Genomic DNA, 24,694 nt, shown 5'->3' with positions numbered 1-24,694 from the left:
TGATCAGTGATATATGTACAGGAGGTATCTCTGTGCTCTAGTGATCAGTGATATATGTACAGGAGGTGTCTGTGTGTACTAGTAATCAGTGATATATGTACAGGATGTGTCTGTGTTCTCTAGTGATCAGTGATATATGTACAGGATGTCTGTGTGTACTAGTGATTAGTGATATATGTACAGGAGGTGTCTGTGTGTGCTAGTGATCAGTGATATATGTACAGGAGATGTCTATGTGTACTAGTGATCAGTGATATATGTACAGGAGGTGTCTGTGTGTACTAGTGATCAGTGATATATGTACAGGAGGTGTCTGTGTGTCCTATTGATCAGTAATATATGTACAGGATGTGTCTGTGTGTCCTAGTGATCAGTGATATATATGTACAGGAGGTGTCTGTGTGTACTAGTGATCAGTGATATATGTACAGGAGGTATCTCTGTGCTCTAGTGATCAGTGATATATGTACAGGAGGTGTCTGTGTGTACTAGTGATCAGTGATATATGTACAGGAGGTATCTCTGTGCTCTAGTGATCAGTGATATATGTACAGGAGGTATCTCTGTGCTCTAGTGATCAGTGATATATGTACAGGAGGTGTCTGTGTGTACTAGTAATCAGTGATATATGTACAGGATGTGTCTGTGTTCTCTAGTGATCAGTGATATATGTACAGGATGTCTGTGTGTACTAGTGATCAGTGATATATGTACAGGAGGTGTCTGTGTTCTCTAGTGATCAGTGATATATGTACAGGATGTCTGTGTGTACTAGTGATCAGTGATACATGCACAAGAGGTGTCTATGTATACTAGTGATCAGTGATATATATACAGGAGGTGTCTGTGTGTACTAGTGATCAGTCATATATGTACAGGAGATGTTTATGTGTACTAGTGATCAGTGATATATGTACAGGAGGTGTCTATGTATACTAGTGATCAGTGATATATATACAGGAGGTGTCTGTGTGTACTAGTGATTAGTGATATATGTACAGGAGGTGTCTGTGTGTGCTAGTGATCAGTGATATATGTACAGGAGATGTCTATGTGTACTAGTGATCAGTGATATATGTACAGGAGATGTCTGTGTGTACTAGTGATCAGTGATATATGTACAGGAGGTGTCTGTGTGATCTAGTGATCAGTGATATATGTACAGTAGGTGTCTATGTGTACTAGTAGTAATTAGTGATATATGTACAGGAGGTGTCTGTGTGTACTAGAGATCAGTGATATATGTACAGGAGATGTCTGTGTGTACTAGTGATCAGTGATATATGTACAGGAGGTGACTGTGTGTACTAGTGATCAGTGATATATGTACAGGAGGTGTCTCTGTGCTCTAGTGATCAGTGATATATGTACAGGAGGTGTCTGTGTGTCCTAGTGATCAGTGATATATGTACAGGAGGTGTCTGTGTGTCCTAGTGATCAGTGATATATGTACAGGAGGTGTCTGTGTGTACTAGTGATCAGTGATATATGTACAGGAGGTGTCTGTGTGTACTAGTGATCAGTGATATATGTACAGGAGGTGTCAGTGTGATCTAGTGATCAGTGATAGATGTACGGGAGGTGTCTGTGTGGTGTGGTCTTCTGTATGCCGGCGGTCGGGCTCCCGGCGCTCAGTATACCGGCACTGGGAGCCCGACAGCCGGCATACCGACACTTATTTTCCCTCGTGGGGGTCCACGACCCCCATAGAAGAAGAATAATATAGTGTGGCGCGCGTAGCGCGCCACCGTGTCCGTAGCGTGGCGAGCGCAGCGAGCCCGCAAGGGGCTCATTTGCGCTCGCCACACTGTCGGTAAGCCAGCGGTCGGGCTCCCGGCGCCGGTATGCTGGTCGCCGGGAGCCCTACCGCCGGCCGGCCGTAGTGAACCCGTCTGTGTGTACTAGTGATCAGTGATATATGTACAGGAAATGTCTGTGTGTACTAGTGATCAGTGAGATATATATATATATATATATATATATATATACAGGAGATGTCTATGTGTACTAGTGATATATGTACAGGAGGTGTCTGTGTGTACTAGTGATCAGTGATATATGTACAGGATGTCTGTGTGTACTAGTGATCAGTGATACATGCACAAGAGGTGTCTATGTATACTAGTGATCAGTGATATATATACAGGAGGTGTCTGTGTTCTCTAGTGATCAGTGATATATGTTATGTACAGGATGTCTGTGTGTACTAGTGATCAGTGATATATGTACAGGAGGTGTCTGTGTTCTCTAGTGATCAGTGATATATGTACAGGATGTCTGTGTGTACTAGTGATCAGTGATACATGCACAAGAGGTGTCTATGTATACTAGTGATCAGTGATATATATACAGGAGGTGTCTGTGTGTACTAGTGATCAGTGATATATGTACAGGATGTCTGTGTGTACTATTGATCAGTGATATATGTACAGGAGGTGTCTGTGTGTACTAGTGATCAGTGATATATGTACAGGAGGTGTCTGTGTGTACTAGTGATCAGTGATATATGTACAAGAGGTGTCTATGTACACTAGTGATCAGTGATATATGTACAGGAGGTGTCTGAGTGTACTAGTGATCAGTGATATATGTACAGGAGGTGTCTGTGTGTGCTAGTGATCAGTGATATATGTACAGGAGATGTCTATGTGTACTAGTGATCAGTGATATATGTACAGGAGGTGTCTGAGTGTACTAGTGATAAGTGATATATGTACAGGAGATGTCTATGTGTACTAGTGATCAGTGATTTATGTACAGGAGATGGCTATGTGTACTAGTGATCTATGTACAGGAGGTATCTGTGTGTACAAGTGATTAGTGATATATGTACAGGAGGTGTCTATGTAATGGTGATTAGTGATATATGTACAGGATGTCTCTGTATTTACTCGTGATCAGTTATATATATACTGCATGTACAGTAGGTGTCTGTGTGTACTTGTGATCAGTGATATACTGTATGTACAGGCGGAGTCTGTGTGTACTAATGGTCAGTGAGTTATTTAACAGAAGTGGCCAGTTACAGTCATCATAGTTACAGTGTACAGTACAATGTACGTCTAGTGTTTGCTGTTTTCCTAGTTATTTTGTTTTATCAGTTATCTGTATGGGAAGCCAGTGACTGGTAAGGCTTTTACACTGTTTGGAGTTAAGCGAGAGAATGAAAAGAAAAGTCTTCCAGATACTCTACGACTGACGGAGGTAATAAAATCTTCGTTGCTAGTTTGATATCTCCAGTGAATGTATCTATTTTCTACTACACAAATACTCCATAATGCTTTTAGTCACGACTCCTTCTGTGTTATTTTTTGTTTTACTCATTGCTGTGAGATTTTCTCACTCTCTAAATGTATGAGCTGTGTGATCTCCATTCTTGTGTTGGCTTCCCTTGTACCCCTCTCAGCAAGTCCAACCCTGGCTTTGTTACAGGTTTGTTGGCATGATTCTTGGGCATAGCGGCCATAACACATGATGGTACTGCGCTACAGATGTACTAAACCTTAGAGAGTGATAAAGTAGAAAGTGATAAAGTGTCAACCAATCAGCTCGTCATTTCTCAAGCACAGCCTGTAACATGGCAGTTAGGAGCTGATTGGCTGGTACTTTAGCTCTCTCCACTTTATCAATCTCCAAGGCTTAATGCATCCCCATCCGGGATCCTGTCATCAAACAGGCATTTGAGATGCCACCACTTGGAATACCACTGGTTGTAATGTCGATGCTGGGATTCCGAAATGGCTTAAAATGCCAGCGTCGGAATGTTGACTACTGACATCTCGAACGGAAGGGGCTCCTTTGGAAAATGCTGCAGGAGAGGGGGGGTTGATAGATTTAGCCTGCGGGTGGAGGGTTAGGATTAGGCTGCGTCGGGGGAGGAAGGTTAGGGTTAGGTTGCAGGAAGGGATGGTTAGGGGGTAGAAGGGGAGGGTTAGCATAGTTACCTCCAAGATGTCGGGATCCTGTGCATTGGGATGCCGCTGTTGGTATTCTGACCGCCGGCATCCAAACTGCCGGGATCCTAATACCAACCCTCTCACCCTATGATTTGTCAATGACCGCACTTATTCAGAAAAATTGTCATTGCCTTACCCAATTCGTTCCAACACCAGTCTACATCTGACCATGATTTAACCCCTGTATAAGGCACGGGCTCGGCAACCTGTGTCCGGCTTAAGTTAAAATGATCACATTTACTATCCAAATAGCTGTATTTATGGACAACTTGACCTTTTTTTTGTTAGGATCTAATTCATATTTGTATACAACCAGATATCTTACGGTACAGGCTCTGCTACTTTGGAAAGGAAAGACCTTGTGAAGTACTTCCAGGAGGAAGTAGACATGCTGGAATGGCGGCTGTATCTGACTGTCACTGTCATCACTGACACAGGTAAGGCTAGAAAATTATTCAGATTAGGGTGCAAGCCTGGCTACACGTATGTGGCACCAACAAGATAGTTCTCTTCCCTGCATATGCACAATTGACAACCACAAAACCTACAGAACTTCATGTATGAAATGAGACCGCAGAAGATACTCAATGATGTGTATATTAGCTGCAGCGATTGCGCAATTTGCTAAAATTAACTAGATGTGGATGCATACAAAGCTGCACATTAAAAGCCCTTTAAGCAGACGTAATAGCGTCCACAATTGCTGGAGGTCCAGGATGCCTGTCAATATTGGACGTTTTTTTTAAAAGTGGTAGTAATTTACAAGGCATGGTTTTTAAATGATTGCCGCTTTAAAAAAAAAAACCTCCATGATCGTTCGGCATCCTGCTCCTCCGGCAATCTTGGACGCTATTACGTCTCGCCTTATATGTGGTTTGGCAGAGTAACATTTTGTCTCTCTCTTGCAGGCAGCGATTTGTTGGAAGCTGAGCTGGATGATATTTATATTGTGTCCTCTCCATATAAAATCCTCTTCACAAAAACCTCCAAATACTTCCAGCCCGGAATGCCCTTTGACTTTATGGTAATTGTCTTTACTATGACCTGTTCTGCATAGATCACATGCCTCATCATTTGGTACAGATGCCCATGCCTTGTTATGAGAAGGTTGTGTACAGGAGCCCCTTTAAACTAAACAAGGGCCACATAAGTTTGAAGCGATAGTGATACCTTTAGTACCTGGGCTTAACTATAGTGGGTCCAAGGGGTGCCACTGCTATGGGGCCCAGAGGCTTAGGGGGCCTGGACCCAGGTTATCAAGTTGTTTGCCAATTTCCCAGATCTGCCTGCTAAGCAATTGGGTCTAATCCATTGGCCAACCTGACTTGTGTGACATTACATTGTCAGTGATAGAAGTGTGTAGGGCATGTTATAATGGTAAGGGGGCACTGTAATGTGGCACAATATAAACTGGAAGGCACAGTAAAGTATCATAGTCTGATCTGATCAATGTTATGTGGAGGGCACTATAATGGTACATCATAAGAACTGGGGTGGGACACTGTTGCAACAGTATCATAAAGGAAACTTATAATAATGTTACTTGCAGCAAAATACCATTCTGAAACTGCAGGAAGGGAGATCACAGAAAGATGAGGTAGAATATGAATTCATTCAGTAACAACCCAACACCTGGCAGTTTATAGTCAGCTGATATATATGGGGCTATTCCTGAAGCAGTGAAAAGTGTGGAGAAGTGAGCCAGTGGAGAAGTTGCCCATGGCAACTATATGATCCTTTTGCAACAGTGTTGCATTTCACAAACTGGCAATTTTATCCATGTGAAATACTTTATATTGCACTTTTAGATACACTTGGAGCCATTTGACTTTTTATCGAACCTCAAATCAGTGCTTATTTTATTTTAGTTTGGGTAGAATTTTTAAATATAAACCACACAGGGTTGTATTATAAGCAGCTGCTGAGGTCTGACTTTCTTTATCAATTAGCGCTAGTTTGGTGAGGTGTTTTTTCCCCGTTTTTTGGGGGTAATTCCAAGCTGATCGCAGCAGGAAATTTTTTAGCAGTTGGGCAAAACCATGTACACTGCAGGGGAGGCAGATATAACATGTGCAGAGAGAGTTAGATTTGGGTGGGTTATTTTGTTTCTGTGCAGGGTAAATACTGGATGCTTTATTTTTACACTGCAATTTAGATTTCAGTTTGAATACACCCCACCCAAATCTAACTCTCTCTGCACATGTTATATCTGCCCCCCCCTGCAGTGCACATGGTTTTGCCCAACTGCTAACCAAATTCCTGCTGCGATCAACTTGGAAATTACCCCCTTTTTTTGTATAATTTCATAGCCAGCTGCATATGTGTAAAAATAAAAACAAATATCTCCATTTCTCTTTCCTACTTTAGGTGTTTGTCACTAATCCTGATGGGTCTCCGGCAGAGAGTGTCCCTGTGATGACTGAATCAGGGGCAGTGAAAGGGTCAACTCAGAATGATGGAACAGTTAGGCTTATTGTCAATACCGCCTCGGATATAAGCTCGCGAAAAATAACGGTAATACATATTGTTTTGTCTTTGGGTCTTGTTTGAGACTGGTGTAATGCAGAGATGACAATGTCAAATGGAAGGGGCAAAACTTAGGAGCTGCAGAGAGCACAATCCAGGTGCGTAGGGGGAAAACATACAGTAGAGTCTAAGTAATGACTCAATAAACAATATGTAGGTGGTATAGGTTTTTCTATAATGGGTACATTGTGTGCAGTGCACACGGGCCCCTGGGTCCAGAGGGGCCCACCCTGCACAACCAGCCCCCATCTTAAGTCACTTACCTCTCCAGAATCCCACGTTGGCACTGCTGCTGCAGGAGAAGTCTCTCAGAAAATGGGGCGGCGGCCATTTTCCCGGTGATTCACAAATGTGCAGTAGAGATTTGTCTCCGAGAACATGGCGGACGCCATTTTTCCAGAGTCGTGCACATGTGCAGAGTCTCTGTGGTGCTACATAGAGGAGGGGGCCCACGCAGAGTCATCACACAGGCCCCCTCCTCTTTTAAAGTGCCACTGGTAGGTGGTATCTAGTGACAGAATCAATGCAATGCTGCCAGTCTACATGGTATAGTCACCCGTAAACAAAGTACATCAGAAAGTAGACACAGCGCAGTGTGTTGAACCATAGGTAGTACCTAAATAATATACATTAAATGCATCAATTGACCATAGTGTAAATCATGGGTTTCAACCTGTGGCCCTCCAGCTGCTGTAAAACTACACATCCCAGCATGCCCTACCACACTTTTGCTGTTAAGGTATGATAAAACACACATTTACTAACATGCGCTGTTAGTAAATGCAGAATGTCGACAGCTCATGCTAGTGTTAAGGTTAGGCTGCAGTTAGGGTTTTGGTTAGGTTGCAGTTAGGGTTACGGTTAGGCTGCAGTTAGGGTTTGTCACGCTCGGCATAAGTTGGGGTTCCGACAACCGAGTTTTGGCTGAAGGGACAGCTACCTGTGAGGAGAGTAAACAATGTGGCTGAATATAATTCCTGCTCATGGGGTGGAAGCCTAACTAAGTGTTAACGTTGGCCGAAGGGTGTAAAGAAAAGGAGGACTTCGTAGACAGATAACTGTAGTTTTAATGAATAATCAGGCTATACACGAATATTGGAGAAATACAAAAAACTGGAAGAATTAGAGTCTATGGTTAAATGACTTGAAGAGTGAAGCTGAAGAACTCCGGTATAGAAAAACTGAAGACTGTGTTTTATGATTAAAAGACAAGGCTAAAGAACTTGGACTTTGAAGAAATGAAGACTGTGGTTTGTAATTTTAAGACGAGGCTGAAGAACTTGGACTTTGAAGAAATGAGGACTATGGTTTGTGATTGAAAGACGAGGCTGAAGAACTTGGACTTTGAAGAAATGCAGACGTCTGCGGGAACCGCCATTAGCACCTGGAGCTCCTCTACGACCTGGGACCCCGTGAGCGCTTCCACGAGTGGCAACGGACCTAGACACCAGGACTGTAGCAGCGTTTCGGTAACCGATGGATGAGAGCAACCAGGACCAGGGAACCAAAGTAACCTTGGAGCACAGAGCTGGAGAACCTTTCACAAGGAGGTAACATGAAGCACTGGCACTCTCCCTTTGAGCCAGCCCCCTTTTGTAAGGGGAGAACACGCAGGATTGGCTGGACACAGATTGGAAACTTCATTGGTAATACTCTGGTCTCCAACATGGCTGCCCCCAGCACAGGAGACATACTTAGCTGTTAGCACACAGCTTTAGCCAGTTTCTGTACTATATTGCGTCACCATTAGAGGACCTTCCCGCAGCGATCCCCGCCGCAGCGCCCGGGTCTCCAGACCCTCAGCCCCCGGCCATTGGCAGCCGCACATCCGTCCAGAAGGACCTGCCGCCAGCAGCTCCATGCCGCCGCAGCTGCGCCAACCCGCCGGAGCACACGCCGGAGGTAAGGCTCCGGAGCCTGACAGGGTTTTGGTTAGACTACAGTTAGGGTTACGGTTAGGCTGCAGTTAGGGTTTCGGTTAGGCTGCAGTTAGGGTTATGGTTAGGCTGCAGTTAGGGTTTCAGTTAGGCTGCAGTGAGGGTTTTGGTTAGGCTGCAGTCAGGGTAATGATTAGGCTGCAGTTAGGGTTTCGGTTAGGCTGCAGTTAGGGTTATGGTTAGGCTGCAGTTAGGGTTTCAGTTAGGCTACAGTTAGGGTTTCGGTTAGGCTGCAGTTAGGGTAATGATTAGGCTGCAGTTAGGGTTTCGGTTAGGCTGCAGTCAGGGTAATGATTAGGCTGCAGTTAGGGTTTCGGTTAGGCTGCAGTTAGGGTAATGATTAGGCTGCAGTTAGGGTTTCGGTTAGGCTGCAGTCAGGGTAATGATTAGGCTGCAGTTAGGGTTTCGGTTAGGCTGCAGTTAAGGTTACAGTTAGGCTACAGTTAGGGTATCGGTTAGGCTGCAGTTAGGGTATCGGTTAGGCTGCAGTTAGGGTTATGGTTAGGCTGCAGTTAGGGTTTCAGTTAGGCTGCAGTGAGGGTTTTGGTTAGGCTGCAGTCAGGGTAATGATTAGGCTGCAGTTAGGGTTTCGGTTAGGCTGCAGTTAGGGTTATGGTTAGGCTGCAGTTAGGGTTTCAGTTAGGCTACAGTTAGGGTTTCGGTTAGGCTGCAGTTAGGGTAATGATTAGGCTGCAGTTAGGGTTTCGGTTAGGCTGCAGTCAGGGTAATGATTAGGCTGCAGTTAGGGTTTCGGTTAGGCTGCAGTTAGGGTAATGATTAGGCTGCAGTTAGGGTTTCGGTTAGGCTGCAGTCAGGGTAATGATTAGGCTGCAGTTAGGGTTTCGGTTAGGCTGCAGTTAAGGTTACAGTTAGGCTACAGTTAGGGTATCGGTTAGGCTGCAGTTAGGGTATCGGTTAGGCTGCAGTTAGGGTTATGGTTAGGCTGCAGTTAGGGTTTCAGTTAGGCTGCAGTGAGGGTTTTGGTTAGGCTGCAGTCAGGGTAATGATTAGGCTGCAGTTAGGGTTTCGGTTAGGCTGCAGTCAGGGTAATGATTAGGCTGCAGTTAGGGTTTCGGTTAGGCTGCAGTTAGGGTTTCAGTTAGGCTGCAGTTAGGGTTTCAGTTAGGCTACAGTTAGGGTTTCGGTTAGGCTGCAGTTAGGGTAATGATTAGGCTGCAGTTAGGGTTTCGCTTAGGCTGCAGTCAGGGTAATGATTAGGCTGCAGTTAGGGTTTCGGTTAGGCTGCAGTTAGGGTATCGGTTAGGCTGCAGTTAGGGTATCGGTTAGGCTGCAGTTAGGGTAATGATTAGGCTGCAGTTAGGGTTTCGCTTAGGCTGCAGTCAGGGTAATGATTAGGCTGCAGTTAGGGTTTCGGTTAGGCTGCAGTTAGGGTTTCAGTTAGGCTGCAGTTAGGGTTTCAGTTAGGCTACAGTTAGGGTTTCGGTTAGGCTGCAGTTAGGGTAATGATTAGGCTGCAGTTAGGGTTTCGCTTAGGCTGCAGTCAGGGTAATGATTAGGCTGCAGTTAGGGTTTCGGTTAGGCTGCAGTTAGGGTATCGGTTAGGCTGCAGTTAGGGTATCGGTTAGGCTGCAGTTAGGGTTTTGGTTAGGCTGCAGTTAGGGTTTTGGTTAGGCTGCAGTTAGGGTTACAGTTAGGCTGCAGTGAGGGTTTTGGTTAGGCTGCAGTTAGGGTTACAGTTAGGCTGCAGTTAGGGTTTTGGTTAGGCTGCAGTTAGGGTTTCGGTTAGGCTGCAGTTAAGGTTACAGTTAGGCTACAGTTAGGGTATCGGTTAGGCTGCAGTTAGGGTATCGGTTAGGCTGCAGTTAGGGTTTTGGTAAGGGCAGCCTTAATGCTTAAATGCACCAAAATCCTTGTGTTTTAGAAATGTCGATACTGTGAATGTCAGCATTTCACATGTCGATATAACGTCCAATGTCAGCATTCTGAATATTGACATTTTCTAACACATCCCACTGCACTTTCCTCATTAGCACTGTAATACTTTATTATTACCAATAATTTATTGGTATGTATTAACAACATAATTATCACACAGCTTAACATGGGATGCAGTCAATACAGTATGTCAGCTGTCGGGAACCGGTAGTCAGTATACCGACGCTGGAACCCCGACACCCATCAAAATCCCAACGCTGGAATCCAGAAAGGGTCAGGAGATCGATACCAGCATCCCAACAGCTGGCATAGCGACCATAGTGAGCACAACGCATTTTAGGTTTAGGGCTGGGAGGGGGTTAGTTTAGCCGCCACCTTGGGGGGTTAGTGTTAGGCTGTGGCACAGGAGCTGTTAATGTTAGGCTGCACAGAAGGGAGTCGGGGTATTAATGGTAAAGATGTGGGTAAGAGGACACATTGGTGATAAGATAATGTGTAACATTGGGTTCCAAAGTATAGATAGACGGTGTCTAGATAGTCAATAGGTCAACACCATATGGTTGACATACATTAGGTAAAATTTAGACAGTGCTTAAGGTCAGCAAGTACAAAGTGTCAACATGGTCAATAGGTCAAATTGAAAATGGTCAATACACCTGTGGTCGACACAAGTTATTTTGGGTTTTCACATATTTTACAACTTTAGCTTTGTTTACTATTCACAGGCAGGGCAGTCGAAAGCCGGGATGGGCCCAGGTACTTTTCAAGGGACGTGGCCTAATCACAGGAGGTGTGGTCATGTACCCTTAGAAAAAAATACTGAAAAAAATAGTATTTTAGGCACCTCCATGGCGACACTGCAGCCCAGTACAGAGCAGCGTGTGCTGGGCTGAAGAAAAGAGCTGCAGCTGTTCCTGCTAGGTAAGAGGGAGGGGGCCCAGGCCCTTACTGGACCCTCAGTGGACCCCTCCATCAGACCTGGGCCCGGATAATTTGTACCCTCTCCCCCCCCTCTCTCGGCACCACTGTTCACAGGGACTATGATTGGGAATAGTAACCTGTGCAGAGCGCAGTGAGCCACCTTGTCTGCAGCGTGGCGAGTGAGCCCACGAGGGTACACGTTTACAGTGATTGTGACAGAAGATGAAACATACAAAATGACCCCTAAAAGTGGAAAAAACGTATGTTGATCTTTTTTGTGTTGACCATTTCCTTGTCAACCTTTTGATCCCGTCACCCTTTGTACCATCAGCGTTTTCTACCGTATACCTTTTCCATGTCAACCTTTAGACATGTCAACCATAAGGGGTCGACCTAATGACTGTCTATGTAGTTACTGTAGATCTTCACACCCTGCTACGTTTGTGTTCAGCTACTTACTGTACAATGGCCCTCATTCCGAGTTGTTCGCTCGTTCTTTTTCATCGCATCGCAGTGAAAATCCGCTTAGTACGCATGCGCAAAGTTCGCACTGCGACTGCGCCAAGTAACTTTACTATGAAGAAAGTATTTTTACTCACGGCTTTTTCTTCGCTCCGGCGATCGTAATGTGATTGACAGGAAATGGGTGTTACTGGGCGGAAACACAGCGTTTCAGGGGCGTGTGGCTGAAAACGCTACCGTTTCCGGAAAAAACGCAGGAGTGGCCGGAGAAAGGGTGGGAGTGCCTGGGCGAACGCTGGGTGTGTTTGTGACGTCAACCAGGAACGACAAGCACTGAACTGATCGCACAGGCAGAGTAAGTCTGGAGCTACTCTGAAACTGCTAAGTAGTTAGTAATCGCAATATTGCGAATACATCGGTCGCAATTTTAAGAAGCTAAGATTCACTCCCAGTAGGCGGCGGCTTAGCGTGTGTAACTCTGCTAAATTCGCCTTGCGACCGATCAACTCGGAATGAGGGCCAATGTTAACATATTTTATTTCTTTAATCCTTAGATTCGGATGTCTATCTCACATCTGACTTTTCTTTCTTTCTAGGTTACAACAACAGATCCCAAATTAACGGATGACCAGCAAGCCTCCGCCACCATGACAGCCACCGCATACAGCTCTAGCAGTGGCAATTACCTGCACATCAGTAGCCCCGGAGGAGTGCTGAAACCAAGACAAACTGCAGTTATCAACTTTAGTATCCGTAACAGGGACAGAGACGTACAAGACCAGATCAGACACTTTAGATATGTGGTAATGTCCCGGAGCGTTGTATTGCACAAATTGAATTGCCTACAAATATTTTTCTAGGCAGAGCCGGCCCTAACCAATATGATGCCCTAGGCAAGATTTTGGCTGGTGCCCCCTAGCACCACCCCTGGTTCCGCCTCTGACCTTGCACTTCTTTCCCAGCACCATCACCCCTCAGCCATAACAGTCCTTATTTTGGTGTTTGTACCCCCTATATTTTAAATAGGAACAGTTCGCACATTTGGCGCACAGCCCAAAAAGGGGTGTGTTTTTGCTGGCAAGGGGCATGGCCACACAATAGTAACCCCAATTCCAAATACGCCACACAGTACTGCACTTTATTCACATTTGATCATGCGATAGTTTCCATAATTAATATTACATCCCACAGTAGTATCACTTTACCTTATAAACGTTACTCCTCACAGTAGAGCCCCTTATTCACATTACATCACACTGAATTGCTCCTTATTCACATTACACTACACCCTATTGCTCTTTATTCACATTAGACGACACAGTAGTGCCCTTTCTACACGCAACACCAGATAGAAGAGCACCTTAAACACATAATTCCACACAGTAATGCCCCTAACACATATGAGACACATTATTAATGTCTTTCTAAACATAATGTGCTTACACATTATGACAACCTTTATTAATGCCCTTTTACACATAATGTCCCTTACACATATGCCGCACATTATTAATGCCCTAATACACATAATTACACACATAGTGCTCCCTACACATTTGCTGCACATTGTTAGTGCCCCTATATACATAATGACAAATACAGTAGTACCCTGTTACACATACTGTATGCCACACATTATTAATGCCCTTATACACATAATGACACACATAGTGCCCCTTATACATATGTTGCACATTAATGCATTTTTACATGACACACATAAATGCTCCTTACACATATTCCGAACACTACTGCACAACCAACCCACTCACATGGACACAGCACTCACACTGCCGCTAACACTGTGACCTCTGCATCTGCTTGGATACAGATGTGTCCTCATAAATCTTGCCTCAGTGCTAACGTCGGGCACATTTTTTAATGAAAATGCATCTTATTTGCATTGTTATGTGGCTAGGATGCACAAGCAGCTTCTGCTGATTAAAATGATATACAGCATGCCTTTATACTGTGTGAGACTGTGGCTGTATCTGCATATGAAATGCTACACACAGAATATAGGCATGCCGCATATCATTTTAATCAGCAGAAGCTGCTGATGCCCCTAGGCATATCAAATGCCCTAGGCAATTGCCTAGTTTGCCTATAGCTATGGTCGGCTCTGTTTCTAGGAATCTGTTAGATTTGATCTGTACAGAAGTGTCCTCATACACTTACAGAAGCATCTGTACGCCATATGGGGCTGGACTGAAGCGCTCGGAGAGGTGCAGAGTATTGTACTTTTCTTTAAAGTTTGCTTCTTGTTCGCATTGCAGAATCAGCGAATCAGTATACGAGAGACGCTGGGCTGCCACTTTAACCATACAGACAGGGTCTGATTGGCCCACAGGGGTACCAGGGAAACCACCGGTAGGCCCCACTGCCTGAGGGCCCACTCCTTCCTCTAGGGATCAGGTTCCAGACTGTGCACTTGTATTATACATAGTAGATATGTTGCATTACACTGCACTAGACTATTGTGTATTTCAAGCCTCTGTGGAGGCTGGCCACACCCCCTTTGTAAGCTGGCCACACCCCTAAGTATGGGCCCCTATCACTGCATTCCCCCGGTGGGCCCTTCATGTCCCAGTCCGACACTGCGTACTGGTTTTACAAATGTACAAAGTCACAGATCATGAGGGAGTCGGCACACGGGTCTCCACTTCTCTAGATGAGACCCTGGCTGGGGGTGATGGCTGCCACTGGCGAACGCCTGGCCTTCACTAAATACAGTACTCTACAGTGGGGCACCCTTAGGTCTAGCTATGCTCCTGCTAATTCTATAATAACTTTTGTGAATTACTCATATTAAATACAGTACTTGTCCATTCTTTCACCATCCAAAATGTGTGTATTTGGAAATGATATAAAGCAGCTTGTATGTTATTCAGAGTGTCATATACTATAAAAGACGCCTGAAAGTTTCAGTTAATTTACTTTGCACATTATAGCATAAAAATATCCCTATCAGTAATAAATGAGAAGTTTCTCCGTGTCAAATTAATAGTCATGGAGATGACTTGTATCAGGGCCGGCTCCAGGCATGTTCCAATAGAGTGGCCGCGCAGTGCGCCACTCTTAAAGGGTGTGCTGACCCTTCCCTCCCACACACGGCACGCCGCGGCCGTTGCCAAACACACAGTGACACGCGGGGGCATGTGTATCTGGCACTCTGGGAGTAAATGTATCGGGCACTCTGGGGGCAAGCGTATTTGGCACTCTCAGGACACGTGTATCTGGCACTGTGGTGGGCACTTGTATCTGGCAATGTTGTGGGCACATGTATATAGCACTCTGGGGGCACGTGTATCTGGCACTGTGGGTGGCACATGTATCTAAATGTGGGGGCATATTATGTGTATCTGGCACTGTGGGGACACATGTATCTGACAATGTGGGGGCATATGTGTATCTGGCATTGTGGGTGCATTTTACAGTATGTGGCACGGTGGGGGCATATAAAGTGTATCTGGCACTGTGGGCAGAGCCGACCCTAGGCATAGGCAAACTAGGCAAATAGGCACAAGCAGCTTCTGCTGATTAAAATGATATGCGGCATGCTTATATTCTGTGTGTGACTGCGGCTGTATCTGCATACGAAATGCTACGTTGCAGTGTATTCCTGGCAATCACTGTAACATAGCATTTCGTATGCAGATACAGCGGCAGTCGCACACAGAATATAGGCATGCCGCATATCATTTTAATCAGCAGAAGCTGCTTGTGCATTCTAGCCATATGGTAATGCAAATAAGATGCATTTTTATCAAAAAAGGCGCCCAACGTTAGCAGAGCTGCCAGCTGACTCACACCAGGCATCTCCTGCTGCATGATGTATTAAAGCACTATCACATGATATGTGGCGTTATTTGAATTGGGGTTACCATTGTGTGGCCATGCCCCCTCCCAGCAAGAACTCACCCCTTTTTGGGCTGTGCGCCGAATGTGCGCACTGTTCCTATTGAAAATACAGGGGGTAGGAACACCAAAATGAGGACTGCTATGGGTGAGGGGTGATGTTGCTGGGAAAGGGGTGCAGGTTTAGAGGTGGAACTAGTAGTGGTGCTAGGGGGAACCAGCCAAAATCTTGCCTAGGGCATCATATTGGTTAGGGCCGGCTCTGACTGTGGGGGAATATAAAGTGTATCTGGAACTGTTGAGGCATATACTGTGTATCTGGCACGGTAGGGGCATATAATGTGTATCTGGCATGGTAGGGGCATATAATGTGTATGTGGCACTGTGGGGGTATATAATGTACAACTGGCACGGTAGGGGCATATAATGTGTATCTGGCACGGCAGGGGCATATAATGTGTATCTGGCACTGTGGGGGCATATAAAGTGTATCTGGCACTGTGGGGGCATATAAAGTGTATCTGGCACTGTGGGGGCATATAAAGTGTTTCCGGCACTGTGGGGGCATATAAAATGTATCCGGCACTGCTGGGGGCATTTAAAGTGTATCTAGCACTGTCGGGGCATATAATGTGTATCTGGCACTGTGCGGGCATATATTGTGTATCTGGCACTGTGAGGGCATATAATGTGTATCTGGAACTGTTGAGGCATATGTGTATCTGGCACTGCTGGGGGCATATAATGTGTATCTGGCACTGTGGGGGCATATAATGTGTATCTGGCACTGTGGGGGCATTTAAAGTGTATCTGACACTGTGGGGGCATATAATGTGTATCTGGCACTGTGGGGGCATATAATGTGTATCTGGCACTGTGAGGGCATATAATGTGTATCTGGTACTGTGGGGGCATATAATGTGTATCTGGCACTGTGGAGACATATATTGTGTATCTGGCACTGTGGGGGCATATGTGTATCTGGCACTGCACTACTGGGTGCATATGTGTGTGATAGCCGGGCAGCGGCCAGTCCTTCAGTGATTTTAAAAGCATTGCACACCAGGCCGTCTCATCACATAAGCAAATAGTTTATTCACAGTTCAGACAGGGTTATCACGACAGTAACATTTAACTTCTTTTTCTTCTCTCCAGCGTAATATTCATATGGGTTACATCAGATTACATGTCCTTTCATTTGCTTCACTGGCAATAACAGCAGTTACAGTGATGTGGCAGCATTACAGTACAGTACATACCAGCGCAGTCTCTGGGAATCAGTAGTGTGGCTTCCGCAAACTGAGATTCATTCTCTAGGGGCTCTATCTAAACGGGATCTCTCATGGACACGTTACTGGGGGCCTTCCGCCAAACGTGATTTCCTATCACTCACCCAGCTCGTCCTCTCCCGCAGACTCACACCTCCCATCCTGCTTCTGGGGTACCCCTGAAGGGGAAGAGCCCCTTTATTTCTTCCACTGATTGTTCATGCTGTAACTTCTCTCACACTGCAAATCTGGATATCTCTTGCTCTTCCTAGCAGCACCTACATGCTGTTCCATAATGCCAGGGACTGTGGAGTTATAGATGCTTGTTCCACAGTCCCCAGACTGCGTTTCTCCTGGACACTAGCCTGTGCCCTTCATCTCAGTCCTCAGCTCACACTGAACTCTCCTGTGCTTTGTTCCTTTTGCTAAAATCCCCCTTCACTTCCTGTTCTAAACCCCTACATGTGGCAGGGTCTGCCAGAACTGGTTTTGGGGCCATAAAACTCCCCCACTCACTGATAAGAATTAAAAGGCTTTTGGAACTTTCCAATATCTCTTGTCTCCTAACATTCCAGTATGCCACATGTGTATCTGGCACTGCACTATTGGGGGCATATTTGTATCTGGCACTGCTGGGGGCATATGTGTAGCTGGTACTGTGGGGGCATATAATGTGTATCTGGCTCTGTAGGGGCATATAATGTGTATCAAGCACTGTGGGGGGATATAATGTGTATCTGGCACTGTGGGGGCATATAATGTGTATCTGGCACTGCACTGCTGGGGACATGTGCATCTGGCACTAGTGGGAGCATATAATGTGTATCTGGCACTACTGTGGGTGTACGTATGTGTATTTGACACTACAGAGGGCGTATGTGTATCTGGCACTGCACACTATACTGGAGACATTGGGGGTCATTCCGACCTGATCGAATTCTAGGTTTTTTTCGCTGCGGTACGATCAGGTCAAAACTGTGCATGCGCGTCATACGGATACAAAGCGGATCGTTGCTGAGTGATGGATTTAACGAAGAATCCATTCTCACAGCCAATCGCAAGGAGATTGACAGGAAGAAGGTGTTTGTGGGTGGGAACCGACCGTTTTCTGGGAGTGTTTGGAAAAACGCAGGCGTATCCAAGCGTTTGCAGGGCGGGTGTCTGATGTCAATTCCGGGCCCGAATAGGCTGAAGTGATTGCAGAGGCTGAGTAAGTTCTGAGCTACTCTTTTTTGTACTGCTCGGCTGCACATGCGTTCGCACACTTGCAAAGCAAATATACAGACGGCGACTATCTGACCGCAGCGCTGCAAAAAGTAGCTAGCGAGCGATCAACTCGGAATGACCCCCATTATGTGTAAAGTACACTACTGTGGGCATTATGTGTAAGGCTGCTAATTGTGTGTGTAGAGGGGTGTGATAATATAAAGTTGCGAGGCCACGCCCACTTTTCGCATGGGGGGCACTTTGACATTTTCTCGATCAGGGTGCTAGTAGGCCTGAAGCAGGCCCTGACTTGTATCATCCGTTTCTGTTGTTGCTGACCAGACATACTGTATCCTCACCAGTCCATGAGTATCTTTAGAGGATAAATCACACTCATGCGTGAGAGATATTCCAGGAACTGATTCGTTCAAGGAGACGATTCCAGCTAGAAGCCAGCAATATGGCATTTTGGATTTTTTTCCTTGGAACTCATGTAGGTGCACAGAAAAACTTGCCCTTTTATGTCCAGATTTATCAAGCCTTGGAGAGTGATAAATAGCACAGTGATAAAGTACCAACCACTCAGCTCCTAACGATCATGTCACAGGCTGTGTTTGAAAAATGAACGCAGCTGATTGGCTGGTACTTTATCACCGTGCAATTTATCACTCTCCAAGGCTTGGTAAATCTAGGTGCAACTGAAAATCGTGTGACGGACAGCAAGAGATCATGCAGGATTAAAGGGTCTATTTACTAAGCCTTGGATGGAGATAAAATCGCTGGAGATAAAGTACTCCAGTGATTTTATCTCCATCCAAGACTTAGTAAATAGACCCCTGAATCACCACACATGTCTATTTTGCACATTATACTTTGTGGTGATGATTTTAGTGATACTCTTCTTCTTCTTCTTCTTCTTCTTCTTCTCTTCTTTTTCTTCTTCTATGCAGATAATGAACAAAGGGAGAATAATGAAAGTGGGCAGACAGGAGAGGTCACCAGGCCAGAACCTGGTATCTATGGTGCTGCTAATAACAGAGGAATTCATCCCATCATTCCGCATAGTGGCCTACTATACAGTGCCAAGCAGTGCAGGGCACGAGATAGTAGCTGATTCCACTTGGGTAGACGTGTCCGATACCTGTATGGGGACGGTAAGAGAGATCAATTGAAAAGATTTCTGTAATCTATCTATGAATCCTATGTAATTATCTATACACCTATGTACAGATGGAGCCTCCGTTATTTTTGCTGGCTGAGGCGTTAGTCGCAATCAGGCATACGCATCGTGCCTGGGCGCTGGGAGGCGCACAGAGCATTTGGCGTTACCTTTTAGTGTAATACCTACGATCATCCACCAAATGTCGCTTTTGAAATCACCACTGCACATGCGTGTGGTCTCCATTAAAATACAATACTGAACTACAGCGTAAGAACTACTTTACTGGTGCGTCTCATTACGCTACAATATGCTACAGTATGTCATACCGTACAGTATATTACAGTATATACAGCACAGACACAAATAGTACAGTATATACAGCTACCCCACAACTCAGCCCTGCTCCCTCTCTCCCTTCCCTGTCAACTCCCCATATCCCCATCCACATCATACCATCACTACTCTCTCATCATCCCTGCCCTCAAAGTTAATCTCACCTCATCGCTACAGCAACCCTGATAATCTCATTCACATCTCTCCCACAAACTCATACCCCCTATCCTGTGACCTCTGGAATGCCAGATCTGTTTGTAACAAACTGGTCCCCACTCATGACCTTTTCATTTCCAACTCCCTACACCTACTAGCCATTACTGATACTTGGATTACGCCCTCTGACACTACTTCTCCTGCTGCTCTCTCTGCTGGGGGCCTCACATTCACACACACACCCCGACCTGGGGGTCGCCATGGGGGTGGTGTTGGGGTCCTTTTACCTTCTAGTTACTCCTACCAACTAGTTACGCCTCTTCCAACCAGTACATCTTAGAGTAGCTGTCATTTACCGCCCCCCTGGCACTGCTTCCAAATTCATCGACAACTTTGCTTCCTGGCTTCCTCACTTCCTCTCTTCTGACATTCCCTCCATTATCCTAGGCGATTTCAACATCCCTATTGACATCCCCACACAATCCCCTGCCTCTAAACTCCTTAACCTCACCTCTTCACTTGGTCTCTCCCAGTGGACCTCCTCACCCTCCCATGTGAATGGGAGCTCACTGGATCTGGTCTTCACTCACCGCTGTGATATTTCTGATTTTTCAAACTCCCCATTTCCCCTCTCTGACCACCACCTGCTCTCCTTTAACCTATCTCTCTCGACTTCCCCATCTCTACCTCCTAAGGCTACCATCACTAAGCGTAACATTGAAGCTATTGACACTACATTCCTTTCCTCCCTGTTTGACTCGCTTCTCTCTCCTATTCTCCCTCTCTCATGCCCTGAACAAGCCACTTCCACATACAATGCATCCCTTACTTCTGCTCTTGACTCTGTTGCTCCACCAACCACTACTCACCCTCGCAATTTAACACCTCAACCCTGGCACACCAAATGCACCAGATATCTGCAAAAATGCTCACGTACTGCTGAGCGACACTGGAGGAAATCACGCTCTAAGGCAGACTTCCTCCATTTCAAACTTATGCTCTCATCCTTCAGTGCTTCCCTTTCTCTTGCTAAACAGTCATACTTCAAGAACCTCATCTCCTTCCAGTCTTCCAACCCCCGGCGCCTCTTTGCCACTCTCAACTCACTCCTCTGCCCACCTCCACCTCGTCTCCCTTCCTCACTCTCTGCTCTTGACTTTGCCAATTACTTCACATTCAAAATTAACTCCATACGTCAGGACATCACATCACACCAGTCCATCAGTAACCAGCTTTCTCCTATCCCTTACCAACCCTCCCCATCCCTCGCACCTACTCTGTCATCTTTCTCCCATGCATCTGGAGAGGAAGTCATGGCCCTCATTCATTCCAGTCCCCTCACCACCTCCCCACTTGACCCTATCCCCTCCCGCCTTTTCCGCTACCTCTCTCCCATGTTCCCATATTTCCCACCTTCTCAATCTATCCCTCTCATCAGGCACTGTCCCCTCTGCCTTCAAGCATGTACTCATCTCTCCTATTCTTAAAAACCTACACTTGATCCAAACACTCTCTCCAACTACCGACCCATCTCTCTCCTCCCTTTTGCCTCCAAACTCCTTGAGCGTATTGTCTACAACCGCCTTACTTCCTTTCTTTCCTCACACTCACTGCTTGACCCATTCCAGTCTGGCTTCCGTCCTCTCCACTCCACTGAAACTGCCCTTACATAAGTATGCAATGACCTCCATTCTGCTAAATCTAAGGGACACTACTCTATACTTATTCTACTTGATCTCTCTGCTGCTTTTGACACTGTGGACCATCCTCTCCTACTGCAAATTCTTCACTCCATTGGTCTATGTGACACTGCCCTCTCTTGGCTGTCCTCCTACCTTTCTGACTGTTCTTTCTCTGTCTCCTCTCATGACTCCACCTCCCCCTCACTTCCACTAACTGTAGGGGTACCCCAAGGTTCTGTCCTTGGTCCTCTTCTCTTCTCTCTCTATACGTCCTCACTAGGTAAGCTCATCAGTTCTTTTGGTTTCCAATATCATCTCTAAGCTGATGACACTCAAATCTATCTTTCCTCTCCAGACCTCTCCCCTGCTCTCCTCACTCGTATCTCCAACTGTCTCTCTGCTACCTCTTCCTGGATGCCCCAGCGCTTTCTTAAACATAACATGTCTAACACCGAGCTGATCATCTTCCCTCCCTCCCGCATAACCTCACCTCCTACAATCTCATTATCTATTGATGGCACTACTATCTCCTCTAGCCCCCAAGTGCGCTGTCTTGGAGTAATCCTTGACTCCTCCCTCTCCTTCAAACCACACATTCAGCACCTCTCACAAACCTGCCATTTTCATCTAAATAATATTTCCAGGATCAGACCCTTTCTGACCCAGGATGCTACTAAGACTCTTATCCACTCACTGGTCATCTCCAGACTGGACTACTGTAATCTGCTCCTGACTGGCATTCCTGACAAATACCTCTCTCCATTCCAATCTATCCTCAATGCTGCTGCCCGGCTCATCTTCCTCACCAAACGCACTACGTCCACCTCTCCTCTCTTACTAGACCTTCACTGGCTCCTCTTCCCTTTCAGAATCCATTTCAAGCTTCTCACACTCGCTTACAAAGCCCTCACCCACTCCTCTCCCATCTACATCTCTGACCTTATCTCCCTTTACACTCCCACCCGTCCTCTTCGCTCTGCTATTGCACGCCGACTCTCCTGCCTACGGATAACTTCCTCCCACTCCTACCTCCAAGATTTTTCACGTGCTGCACCACTTCTTTGGAATTCCCTACCTCTCCCCCTCAGACTCTCCACCTCTCTACAAAACTTCAAACGGGCTCTCAAGACCCACTTCTTCACCAAACCCAGCGAAATCTCCTCCTAACCCTCTGTTCTACGCTCTCTATGTACCCCAACTGTGTCACCCCTGTCTGTCTACCCCTCCCCTTTAGAATGTAAGCTCTCACGAGCAGGGCCCTCTTCCCTCATGTGCTTATCTTTTCTTACTTTAATAATCTTCAACTGCACCAATTCCATCAGTCTTCTGCCACCTGATACTTATTCCAGTGTCATCTGCTGATGTAACTATGTTTATTTACCCTGTACTTGTCCTATACTGTCATCAACTGTAAGTTGCTGTTTTCCTGTTTGATTATTTGTTTATGTACTCTGTAATTGGGCGCTGCGGAACCCTTGTGGTGCCATATAAATAAAGGATAATAATAATAATAATACAGACGCAAACGAATGTGTTAAAGCCACAATATAGTCCATTGATGTTAGGAATATGTGAGCGTCCAAGTCCCGCAGACAAATCAACGTGTTACAGGTATGGTGTATTGATGTTAGAGATATGTGAGCGTCCAAATCCCTTAATATTAAATATAATGGGGAGAGATAAAAGCTTCTCCCTAAGTTTCTGGATGCCAAATCACCGTGCTTAGCTTCTCTGTACAGTATTTTCTATTTGAGTACTAAATAGCATGAACAGCTTGTAACGTACTTTGCTGTAATGGCTACAGCGGCAAGTGTTATGTTTCTAAGTATATTGGGAATGAAATAAATGAATACACTTAGTTATTTAAGTGACTAATGATGTACTAATATGTGCATGGATTGTGTCAAAGCTGGAGTTATCAGCAGACAAGGACAAAGACAAAGGAAAACAGAACCCTGGGACAAAAATGAACCTGAAACTGAGAGCAGATCACAAGGCCATCGTGGGGCTGGTGGCAGTGGACAAAGGTATCTACGTGCTGAACAGCAAGTACAAGATCTCACAAAGCAAGGTATGTAGAATAAAATGTAATAGACACTAAAGCTTATTTATCATAGCGACTGTGGGAAAACGCAACATTCTAACTTTGTAGAAAGTGAAATGTGCCTCAAAAAGATTCTCAGATTTTTTCACTATGATATAAAATATGGGCCCAGATTTATCACGCCCTGGAGAGGGAAAAATTGCAGGGTGATAAAGTACTAGCCAATCAGCTCCTAACTACCATATTCCAGGTGTGTTTGAGAAATGGCAGTTATGAGCTGATTGGTTGGTACTTATCACGTGCTATTTTTCACTCTCCAAGGCTTGATAAATCTGGGCCATAGTTTGGTGGTCATACTTGTGCATAAGTCTCAGATCTCAGTTTTGCTTACAAGGTTTGGGACTCAGTGGAGACGTATGACATCGGCTGTACACCGGGGAGTGGTGCTGACGCCCCAGGGGTGTTTTATGATGCTGGGCTGGCCCTACATACAAGCTTCCAGATGACAACTCCTCAGAGATCAGGTGATTAGAAGTCATAAATTTAGATAATTATATATTTTTTTACTTTCTCTTATCTACAACTGAAAGCCTTCATAAGGTTCAGTGATGAAAACATCTGTGGTACCCAGTTCCTTTCGCTTATCTCAAGATGACGTGCCCAATTAGAATCAACAGATGTTGCTAATTTGTGGACCTGCCAAAAGCTAGACATTGTGCTTGGGGGGTCATTCAGATCAGCCGATCTGGTAAAATAATGGCAAAACTGTGCATGCGTATGCACCGCAATGAGCACCCGCATCGTACGGGTACAAAGAGCATTGTTGCTGTGCAATGGTTCTAGCAAAGAATCCATTCGCACAGCAGATAGCAAGGAGATTGACAGGAAGAAGGCGTTTGTGGGTGGCAACTGACCGTTTTCTGGGAGTGTTTGGAAAAACGCAGGCGTGTCCAGGCGTTTGCAGGGCGGGTGTCTGACGTCAATACCGGGACCTTCGTCGCACAGGATAAGTAACTGCAGGGTTAGTCTTGTTTTGCACAAAATGTTTTTGCAGAGCTCGGCTGCACAGGTGTTCGCACACTTGCGAAGCAAAAATACACTCCCCCGTGGGCGGCGACTATGTGTTTGCACGGCTGCTAAAAGTAGCTAGCGAGCGATCAACTCGGAATGAGGGCCTTGGTCCATAGCTTTCTGGCAGAGCAGTGAATGGTGAGGTTCAGTTTCAGCTATAGTCCTCCAGGGGAAATGGAATAATAGCCTTCGGGGCATTGTAGTCTATTAGCGCAG

At 45.6% G+C, this 24,694-nt stretch overlaps 1 protein-coding gene across 7 annotated transcripts in view; it reads left to right on the top strand.

Moving 5' to 3' along the window:
- The window catches only part of LOC134936121 (A.superbus venom factor 1-like), a 283,470-nt gene that overhangs the window by 55,665 nt on the left and 203,111 nt on the right, over positions 1-24,694 (top strand). For all 7 annotated transcript variants that reach the window (XM_063931033.1, XM_063931031.1, XM_063931032.1 and 4 more), the window contains 8 exons: positions 3,102-3,204; positions 4,273-4,393; positions 4,865-4,980; positions 6,324-6,470; positions 12,295-12,501; positions 18,981-19,184; positions 23,273-23,434; positions 23,802-23,931. In XM_063931033.1, coding sequence (XP_063787103.1) covers positions 3,102-3,204; positions 4,273-4,393; positions 4,865-4,980; positions 6,324-6,470; positions 12,295-12,501; positions 18,981-19,184; positions 23,273-23,434; positions 23,802-23,931 — 1,190 coding nt within the window. The remainder of the gene's footprint in view (positions 1-3,101; positions 3,205-4,272; positions 4,394-4,864; positions 4,981-6,323; positions 6,471-12,294; positions 12,502-18,980; positions 19,185-23,272; positions 23,435-23,801; positions 23,932-24,694) is intronic.

Source organism: Pseudophryne corroboree, chromosome 6 (genome assembly GCF_028390025.1).
Source record: "Pseudophryne corroboree isolate aPseCor3 chromosome 6, aPseCor3.hap2, whole genome shotgun sequence".
Lineage (NCBI taxonomy): Eukaryota > Metazoa > Chordata > Amphibia > Anura > Myobatrachidae > Pseudophryne > Pseudophryne corroboree.
The sequence above is the reverse complement of the archived record's forward strand: the minus strand, read 5'-3'. Positions and strand labels throughout refer to the sequence as shown.